Source organism: Gnatocerus cornutus, chromosome 1, assembly GCF_029298725.1.
Source record: "Gnatocerus cornutus isolate USDA-ARS CGAHR chromosome 1, icGnaCorn1.1, whole genome shotgun sequence".
Classification (NCBI taxonomy): Eukaryota; Metazoa; Arthropoda; class Insecta; order Coleoptera; family Tenebrionidae; genus Gnatocerus; species Gnatocerus cornutus.
Window position 1 is genome coordinate 7,575,911 of NC_142233.1, and position 10,892 is coordinate 7,586,802.

General features: G+C 35.6%; 1 protein-coding gene across 1 annotated transcript; it reads right to left on the reverse strand.

Annotated features, from left to right (window-relative positions):
- Positions 1–2,252: 2,252 nt before the first annotated feature.
- On the reverse strand, positions 2,253–3,276 carry LOC148180160 (uncharacterized). Its single transcript, XM_088031013.1, has 5 exons — positions 2,859–3,276; positions 2,742–2,795; positions 2,596–2,688; positions 2,437–2,540; positions 2,253–2,369 (listed from the first exon to the last, which is right to left on the reverse strand). The coding sequence occupies exons 1-5, from the start codon at positions 3,235–3,237 to the stop codon at positions 2,328–2,330; spliced, it is 672 nt and encodes a 223-aa protein (XP_087887139.1). The 5' UTR covers positions 3,238–3,276; the 3' UTR covers positions 2,253–2,327.
- Between the last annotated feature and the right edge of the window lie 7,616 nt (positions 3,277–10,892).

Here is a 10,892-nt window from a genome sequence, read left to right on the forward strand (position 1 = left end):
AAAAAAGACATTTTATTTCTTACACTAAAACAACATGAAATCTTTGATATGTGAGGTATAGACGTATTCAAATTCAGCAATTCAAAATCCTCGATGGTTTGAGGTAGATAGAATTTACAAACCTAAATACGAATTGAACACTTTATAGTTGACTATGTAAACATTAAAAACTTTGCTAAATTCTCCATGTGTTTCACTTTTAACCAGTTCTTCTAATAAGTTAACAACTCAAATATTTCAGTCATACGACTGCGGGCCACGAAAACTTTATAATTTCATTGTCAACATCTAGAAAAAGAATCCACTTCTTTGAAAACCATTCAAAAGCCATTCCAATTTTGAAATAACTTCAAATTTCCGTAAATACGGGAGCCAATTGTCAATGTTTACAAATGATGACGTTTCTGTCAAAGTGCTGTCAGACAAGGTCGTCAACTTTTGGTGTATAAAAATGTCCCTATGAAGTACATTCCTCCACACAATTTTTTGGGATAGTCCCAAATTTCGGGCCAAGTTTGACATTTGGACCTCACTATCAATTGGTCTTGGGCCTACGCGGCCTATCCATGCATTAGAAAATCTAACATCCAAATGGTTCTTTGTTACATTTGTAAAATGTGTTGGGCATCCATCAAGTTGGAACCAAATATTATTAATGTCAACATTTCTAAGGCCCGGTATTTCAGTACTTGGTTAAAATTAAAAGTTAACCAAGAATGCGTATTTCAGTGTTGAAACCGAGGGTTTAGATATTTCGTTTAACTAACCAACAGTTTTCGAATGTTGGTAGTACTTTTGGTAATGTTAGCTGTCACCCGGCTGTCAACTTAGTTGGAATAAGAGGTTATGTTAAGTGTGTTCCACCTGAAACTTAAAAATGGCAAACATTTATTCGTCTAGTGACAGTGACTCTGATGATGATGGTGTAATTAATTTTATCGTGCGTTTGGGCCGCATTCGTAAGGCTCCCAGAATTCAAGATCGTAGAGATCATTTCAGTTATTGGGACGAGCAGGAGTTTTATCTCAGATTTAGATTATCAAAAGTGACAGTGACATTACTTCTGAACTTAATTTACGATGTAATAAAACATCCAACACATTGGTAATACTAATTTTTAAAATTTAGACAACAGTACTTTTATGTTTTTAATTTAGGAATCATGCACTCACTCCTTTAGAAATGCTGCTGATTACTTTAAGGTATTTTGCAACCGGCAGTTTTCTGATTGTTGTTGGTGACTTTGGTAGTATTCATAAGACTACTGCCGGCAGAGTCATTCACAGGGTAAGTGAAAAATAGAGGATTGATAACAAAACAATTTAAATAAAACTTTAAGGTTTCACGAGCAATTGCAAATTTGAGGGAGCGCTTTATTAGATTTCCCCGCAGCGAACTTGAAAAGCGGTCAGTTCAAAGAGGGTTCTATGATATAGCACGATTTCCAAGGACCGTTGGTGCCTTAGATTGCACGCATGTCAAGATCAAATCTCCAGGTATATAAATCCTTTGTCAAAACTGTACAAATTTGATGCAGGTTTAATTATTTCAGGTGGTGAAAATGCCGAAATTTATAGGAATAGAAAGAATTTCTTTTCAATGAATGTCCAAACAATTTGTAATTCCGATTTAGAAATTATTAACATTGTTGTAAGGTGGCCTGGCTCGACCCATGATTCTACGATTTTTAGAAATTCTGAAATATGCAGAAAATTTGAAAATGGGGAACTGGGCAATTCTTTACTGGTAGGAGACGCGGGTTATCCTGTGGAGAATTTTCTGTTAACTCCATTAGCTATGCCACAGACAAGGGCCGAAAATTTGTACAACGAGGCTCAAATCCGCACCAGATATACCGTTGAAAGATCTTATGGTGTTTGGAAGCGACGGTTTTCGATACTGAGTAATGGTATTAATACGCACCTAAATACAGTCCCTTGGACAATAGTGGCAACAGCTGTGCTTCATGATTTGGTAATCATACAAAATGAAAACGAACCACCCCAGTTAACTGCAGAAGAGCAAAGGGCATTTAACTTGGCACATAATGTACCTGTGGACGACGTAGGGAACAGACATAATAACGATAATAATAACAATAGTGTTAGAAACGATTTAATTGTATATTTTTCAAACTTATGACTATTAATTATTTACACTATTTTTTAATAAACTTAGTTTTAAATCATGCTTCTCTTGCATCAGTCTTAATTTTAGTTCATGTTCCTCTTTCATATGAATTTCTTTTTTTCGACTATTGTGTTCTTCCAAAAATTTTTGCTTTGCTTCTGAATCGGCTTTTTTCTGGTCCGCCAGCAAACACCACTTTAAATTCGTGACATTGCCACCAACTCTGGTATTACTGATAGCTGAAAAACATGTCTATTGTTATTTCTGAACTTGGTATTGATAACGTTACCTAGCTTTCTTTCTTACCTGTAGTTGTTTGGCTGGAGGTTTGCGGAGCATTAAGGGGGTGTACTCTCTCCATTCCTCTACCTCTTCTTCTTCTTTATTGTTTACTTGTTCATCCTCACAGACTAAAATAAAGATCATGTATTTTGTTTTGTTTAAGAGAAGTGCATCGGTTATTACTTGAAGTCTCGGCATCAAACTCAAAATGATTTGGGCGAACCTCCGGTGTCTTGGGGGTGGGGCCTTCGGCGCTCTTACTACTGCCTGGGTTATCTACGAAAAAAACATAAACAATTAAAAATGCTTTTAATATTTTTATTATGTACCTTCACTGCCACATGTTTGTTCCAGATAGTCCAGTTCATTATTTGAAGTAATAACTGAAAATTACATAAATTGTAATTTCAAAATATCTATTAAAGTTTGTATTTCAAATCACTTACCGTCACTGTCACAAATTGCTGGAAACCAGTCAATCGTTCGCCTAAAATATCGTGAACAATGGCATCGATATGTCCAATTTGGCTGGGCCGTGACGGTCCGCCTCCTGTTCCCTTTCGAAATTTTCTTTCTGTTGCGTAATTTTTTGAGCTGTTTATTTGTCCACTTTTCCTTCAGATTTTTTGCTGTTCGAGGTAAAGTGCAAGACATTGCATTAAATTGTACTCCCAACTTTTCCCAGGCCATGGCTTTTTGTCGATTTGTAATAACTCCAGATTCTTTGCATTCTAAAATTTTAATATTTTCTCGCACCAAATTAACTAGGGTCACAATTTCCCGTGATTCAAAGTTTTTTGATCGAACTCCACGCTCTGCACTCATTATTAAAAAACAAACAAATAAGTTATCATTTGACAAACTGGAAACTTTGCAAAGAACAGATACGAACGAATACGACTGACAAACAAATTCAATGTTAGGTACCAAATATTTTTCATGTGACGCAGAGTTCATCCTAAAGGGCTTCATTAAAATTCTGGAATTTATTACAAAACTTGCAATGCCAGATGTGTGCGATTACAATTTAAACTTGAAGAAATCCCAAAATGCGCGCGCAATAAATTTGGGTAAACAAAAAATTCTTGGTTTAACCAAGTACTGAAATACCGGGCCTTAGTCTTTGTAGAAAAATATCGTCTAGTAGGATATCCAAATGATCAACTAAAAAATTTGTATAAATTTGGCCGTTGAGTCTGGCGGAAAATTCGTACGGGCCAACCTGAAAGAATGTGATGTTTTATAATTGCGTAGGGGAGAGGGGGGCTTAGTGGGGTACTTAACAATCAATTAGCCACCCTTGTTAAAATAATAGAAATTAACAATTTTTTTTTACTAAATATTATAGACTAATGTATTGCGGATGATTTTTGTTGTACTTTTTTTGATTACAATAAAACACTTACGACATGTGAGCATTATTTTGAAAAATGGGATTTGCCCCGCTTTGCCCCGCACATAGGGGTAAAGTGGGGTACCCAATGGGGAAATCAAATTTTTGAATAACTGTGTACCTACTTAGAAAATAGTTATTTACAATACTAGTGCGCGAAGCTTATGTTCGTGCATGAGCGTTTATTTAAAGCACGAGCGACTGAAAGGAGCGAGTGTTTTATTTACGCGAATGCACGAACAAGCTTCGCGCACGAGGAGTGTATAACATTTTTTATACGAGTTTTTAATTAAATTTTTTAGATTTTACTAAATTTTTAGACATAATTGTCATGCAGTTGCCATGATTTGTAAGCTTTTTTTTACATGGTATTTCCAAGTCAATAAGAAGACAAACAAAGGGGTAGTCAAACTGCTCAAGTTTTTGTGTCCAGAAATGAAACGAGAAATTAAATCAAATAGTTATTGGTAACTTAGCAACCATTTTTTACATTTGTAATTTTGTTATGAAATATTGAAATTTGTGTGCCCCAATGTCGAATAATAAAACCTCGTGTTATTTATTTGGTTCACCCTTTCAATATTAAGTTTCGTACTGACACTGGTGAAACACGTTGTCAAGGCACAATTGTCTTTTGTTATGTTTTGCGGTCGACTAGCTCTACTCAACCGCGAAACACTGCTTCGCGCACTGAAAAGCGTGCGCAAAACATCGAAAAACAAGCGATGAGTATAAAAAGTAACATTTTAAAATTACTGGCATCAATGCATATTGCACATAAATGAGCAGGTTCATCATATTTAGCCACTAGATTTGTATGACTAGATTTGAAAAAAACTTGCTCCCTAACTTCGCGAATATTTTAACGAAAACGCTGAATTTCACATTTTGTTTTATAAAACATAGAGGTTTTCACATTTTGTTTTATAAAACACACATGGTTAACTGTCAACTAACAACCAATTAAAACACGCTATTCGACTTTTTTCACAGCGTTTGATTTGAGCAGCAGGAGTGTTACCCCGCTATGCCCCGGTACCCCACTATGCCCCCCTCTCCCCTATAACTTGTTCTCAAAATAATTTACTATGGCGTTTCCTAAAATTCCAGCCCAAAGATTGATAGAAAATCTTTGCTGGGGATTATTTTGCCTCCAAACATGAAAATTTTTGTAATTGAAAAATCCATCTTTTTGAAAGCAAGATTCGTCTGTAAACAATATGCTCTTGATGAAGTTCTCATTTGCTTCATGTTCCCGCAGAAGCCAAGTACAAAACTCCACTCTTAGAAGATAATATTCCAGCGTAAGATATTGCACTTAAGTATAGTGGAATGGGTGCAGTCGTATGTCTTTAAGAATACTTTGAACAGAAGAGGTGGACATTTCAAGATTTTTGGCTACAACACTAATGCTCGTTTCAGGTTCGTCTTCAAAAATCTCAATAACCGCTTCCTCGTTGTCAACGGTTCTAGCAGTTCTTGGGGCACCCAACCTCTCTTCTGCATTCTTTTAAATTATCAGATTCTCTTCCTCTGTACTAATATTAAAATAACATTTCAGGTAGGTTGTTTTCCATTTGGAAAACGAAGTGCGTATTCCTTGACAGTAGCTGTTGCACTAAGATTACACTCTCTATATAACAGGACCATTTCAAAATATTTTTCCGGAGTAAACATAATTAATTACCTACTTAACACAATGAAACCACAAATCAACATTCGAAATGACTTTTGTTTGATCCTCACTTGTAAACAACAGTTTATCAAGTCACTGTATGCACCTTGAAAATGTACATAACTGGCAAGGCAGTAAGGGGTCAATTTCAAGTCGTTTGCGACGTTGCTATGTCGCAAACACCTTTCGCGACGTCGCTAAATAACTTGAAATTGACCCCTCAAGCTTTAAAACGCAAGCCAGTAAAATTTCACGCCTGCTCCATATAACTTCGAACGTCAAAATTATTGAAGAGACAGCCAAATTTTTGAACACTTTAATTATTATTATTAACATTAGAAAATTCTGTCTTATTACTATCGGGTATATTAAATATCATAGTAGAGTTGGTATTTCCACTAATATTGAAGATGCCAGGCAGTGCAGATGTTAGTTTTCCTGTGCTTGAACTTGTACCCTCGGTGCAAGCAGATGGCTGGGATTCTGCAAGTGAAAACTGCGTTTTTGACAATTTGATCTTCTTATTAATGGAGTCGCCGACGTAGCTCTCTGCAATAGTTGTTGATTTCCATCCCCCTGCACGTTTCAAAGTTAAAATATCACCACCCGCGTCAACAACCATTGTTGCTCCAGTTCTTCTAAACGAGTGATTGGTATACAGTGCAGGCTCTTGTAATCCTAAATATTTTTTTAGGGACTCCGCCAACAGTGTGTTGTCCGGCATTTTGGGCGACACACTTTCCATCCCGGTATGTTAAGAACAAACGTAAGGCGTTGCTTTTTTCAGGCCGCAAGGCTGCATATTTTCGGTAACGGAGGTCACTTCCTTCTTTTTCTGCCACTTTTTGAATTCTTTGTATTCGTTCTCGTATCTTGACAAGGATTTTTTTGGCAGTAAATTTGCCACTGCACTTGCTGCCTCGCACAGAATTTCCTCAGACACATGCATTTTTATCACTGAATGCACCGAACACCGAACGGACGAAAAATTAGTGAAATAAATAAACAACAAAACAAGTGACAATTATGTACTATGCAACGCATCTAAAGCTCATACGATTTTATTTCATTATTGAAATTTCGTGAGTAGATACATTATAAATTATTATTTACAAGTGAGGAACAAATAAAATATTTAACAATACACGCAATGTAACGGGTTTTTACTGGCTACAGAAGGTACAGTTTGGGGACTGGAATACCGTGTTTATGACTTAACTGGGGTACTCACTGCACAAAGAGACGAAACCACCACCGTTGTTGATTCCTTTATCTTGGTGCGTTGTCCATGACAATTACACACTTTTTATTATATTTTGTAAGAGCTGGGATCAATTGGTTTTCAACCCACTTGGTGAAAACTTCGCCATTCATGTTTTTGTGATAATCACGATGTTCAACGGCAGAGTTCAAAAATAGATCACATCTACTAACAAAGCCGTACTTGCATCCAGCATGAAGTAAAGTAAAACGTTTTCCTTCATTCTTTGCTCGTTTGGGATTTGCCTTAATGTCCCCTTCACACAACCACACTTTAATTTGAGAGCCGTTTTTATATATCCATGTCTCGTCTAGGTATATAAACAACGTGTCTGGATCGCTTTGTAGTTTTTGAAGATAAGATCGTACAAATTTTAGCTGTAAGACCTTTACATGGGGTTGTTGACATAAAATTTTCCTGTTATTGCATTTCTTATACTATTTGTAGCCCATAGATTTCAATAATTTATAAAAAGTGGTTCGGCCAGCCTTGTATTCCAACTCTTGTTTTACAAAAGCATGCAAATCATTAAGAGTAAAATGAGAGTTCTTATGATACTCGTAAATTTTCTTCTGTATTTCACACTTCACAAAATAAAGTTCGTTTGTATTCTTGTTCTTTACCTTCCTGCCCCCTCTTTTCGCGTCTATGAGCGGTTCTCCGTTTTCAAATTTTGCTATAATTGAACTGACTTGACTTTCGCTAATCTAGGAATGTGGAAAAAAGGAAATAGATAGGACGGAAAGGATGGAAATGTGGAATTAATACCATAAATATTTTTGCTGCAAATTTAATAACGTCTGCTTTTTTTTCAGTTGAGAATCCTCTCAGTTGAGTTGCCTCCTCTCGATGTAGTAATTTACAATGGCTTGCTTTTCCCTGCCCGAAAGTAAAATTTGTTTAAAATTCAAATCTTCCTTTTTCAAAATAAAATTGACAATTTTGATCCCAAAAACGTCAACTTTACGTTTGGTTACCACGTTCACCAACCCCGCGTTTCGGGAGTTTTGTTTTCACCAACTTTAGTAACTTTTATGTTTTCTGAATGGTTATGACATAACATCAGTTATTTTTTGCAACAATTAAATATGTTTCTATGGTTAAAAATAAATGTTTTAAGGTAATTTTACATCTACAACATGATTGGTCAATTAAAAACGTTCTTATTTTAAAAACCAACGAGGATGGATTTTTTAAAACAATTTTATCTTTATCTGCAGAAGATCATTGATCGATGGGATGATTTTGGTCCGCCACTTCTGATAGACCCTGTACATTTTCACTTCTTGACTGCCCAGACTTGTTAGAATAATTCTGGATCAATATTTGCTTTTGTTTCCATTGAAACTAAGAAGACGAAGATTATATTCAATTTAGTGATTTACTGAGTTTTGCTATTTTTTTTGAGTCGGTTCTTTAAAATTTTTATGATGAATGTAACTCGAAAGCTTGAAATGGTGTTTTTTTTTAGTTATTCTTATAGTTTGTTTCTCTAGACAATTGGCGCTTGTTCGCTTCGCTAACTCGTCCCAATTAATTGTCAAAATAAACTACTCGTCTGGCGAAAAATTTTCGGACAATTTCGAGCTCTCTTATATTACTTCTGACTATTTAGAACAATTTGTATTCATAGAGAGTAATGGTTCCTTATTAATAGAAGCAAGTGAGCCATTAATAACATTTCAAGAATTTTATAATTTGCTTGCTGATGGAAGATTAAACCAACACTTGCTATGATTAGTATAGCTTAATGTGGTGTTAAAGATAATCCTAGTTCTTACCAAGTACATAATAAAAATAGACCAAAAAAATTTTTAATTGAGATTTTTCATTAGCTATCAATGAAATGAAAAAAATAGCACAATTTTCCATGTGGTGGCGCTTTATCTAACTATATCCACATAACTCTAATTAAGTGAAACGTTCTGCGTTAACTCTTGAAAATCCTCTTTTAAAAACGACGAAAGTCTTTGTCATTCAACCTATGAAGCGTAACGTGAGGTCCAAACGGATGTGTCCTTACAATTCCTGTCTACAAATTAAATGCGTAATGGGCTTGATGTACTTTGTTATAAATCAGATGTGGATTTTTCTTAGTGCAGAAGTGCAAATTGTGGCTGTTAGCAACACTGTCCTAGGTGAAAATGACATTACCAGTACTCATTATTATTTGAAATGAGGTCAGGATTAAGTTGATTTTGTTCTAGTAACCAATTGCTAAAATTTTTTCTAGGCTGGTGGTCTCGGTCTGTCAGGATTTGTTTAAGCAAGCCTGTAACGATAATTAAAAGTAAAAAACTAATTTTTTATTATACCTGCAACATAATCCTAAATTAAAACACGCAAAAGCGTGCAAAAAGGGGTCTTTAAAACACTAAAGCTTTAAAGTCGTCTAGGTAACAAGAAATAGTGAAATGTCAGGACCAATTTTTATTTATAATATAAACATGAACATTACAATTACTATTGTTTGAAATTTCAAAGCCCGCCGCTTTAAGCTGGTTACTGTTGTGTGTTGCTTCTAATTCATAACTAGTAGAAGCTTTTTCATTTTCATTCTTCTGTTGGACGTCCACAGCTCTTGACGAAGTTGATTTAGCAACCGATGTGTTCAGAACTCCAGCAATGCGTTTGGAAACAACTATTTTGTTTAAAGTGGATTCTTCAATATAGCCACTAGCCACACTCGATTTCCATCTCACCTGACGTTTCAACTCATCGATGCCACCACTGTTTCCCATAATCGTATGAAGTTCGTCGGAAAGCATGACCAGCATACTTCTCAGCGTCGGATAGATTCAGAAATAATCGCAGTTCTGCATGTTCTGCTAGCCTTTTAATATCTTCACTCATTTTCTGAACGGATTTTTACAAACGTGAAAAAATGTGTTTAACAACGTAAACAAACAATTGCTTGCTAACCGTCTCTACGAAAACGATTCACAAACAACCTTTGATAATTTTATTGGGTAAATTCACAATTTTTCAATGCTCCTTAAGGATTGTAAATGGATAGGTATAATAAAAAATTGCGTATAACACTCGATTATAAGCGCCTTTAAAACACTTACGACGTTAAAAGCACTCCGCTGACGCGTCGTGCTCTTAAACTCGTCGTGCGTGTTTTAAAGGCTTGCTTATAAACTTGTATTATAATATACTGTTTTCGAAATGGTGAAAATGTCTTTTTTTTCCTTTTAAGCAGCTTGCCCATTAATGAATGGTGTCCGCCAACACTAATGTCCCGGGCCAAAATTATGAAGCCATTAAAATATTTTTTTGGTACGTAAAAAGGAAACAGAGTGCTACAAACTGATGTGATCAGTTTTACTTTTGTGTTAATCATTATGTGAAATAAACGCAAAAAACGACGTTTTTCAAAAATGAAAATGGAAAAAATAGGGGAAATGTCAACCTGTCTTGTCCCATTTTTCGTCAAAAGGATGAAAATTATATTAAAATTTGAATTAAAATATCTGGGGTGCGATTTTGTTTCTCTATCGAAAAAAACTCGATGGCGATAAAATCTCGTTTGCTGATTGGTTGAAATGCTACATTTTTGTCACATTTCTCGATTCTGTCACGAAATCAAGGGTGCGATTTTAATTTCCCTACCGAAAATTTTTCGCTAGCGATAACTCACGATGCTTTTGTTTGGCAAACGAGCAATATACAAGCTCTTATGTAAACCCGTTTTGCTCAGGGAATCAGAAACTATTGGCTAATTGGTATCTATAACAAAAAAAAATATTGAGTTTGGTAACAGTTTTCTGCAAGAGATAATGGTTACCCCTTAACGCCATTTCTGTATACCCCAGTAAAGAATCCCCCAGAAAACTCCCCTGAATTTCGATACAACATCGCTCATTGTAGGGCGACATCATGTATTGAGCGTTGTATCGGAATTATTAAAACACGATTTCGTTGTTTGATGAAGGAACGGAGACTCCACTATTCACCAGAAAAGGCAGGTATTATTCTGCATGATTTGATGATTGCGAGAAATTTGCCCCTACCTCCTGAAGACGAAATTAACCAACATAACGATAACAACGGCGATAATGATTATGCACTTGCACTTGCACTTGCACCTGGGCAAATGCTGCGAACTGCTACGCGGAACCGAGCACAAATGATTCTGAACTACTTTA

Excerpts from the sequence above, each read along its gene's own strand:
- LOC148180160 (XM_088031013.1), bottom strand. The coding sequence starts at position 3,237 with ATGAGTGCAGAGCGTGGAGTTCGATCAAAAAACTTTGAATCACGGGAA. Across the intron at positions 2,796-2,858 it reads AGCAATTTGTGACAGTGACG|TTATTACTTCAAATAATGAA; the intron begins GTAAGTGATTTG and ends TGTAATTTTCAG. Across the intron at positions 2,541-2,595 it reads GTTTGATGCCGAGACTTCAA|TCTGTGAGGATGAACAAGTA; the intron begins GTAATAACCGAT and ends TCTTTATTTTAG.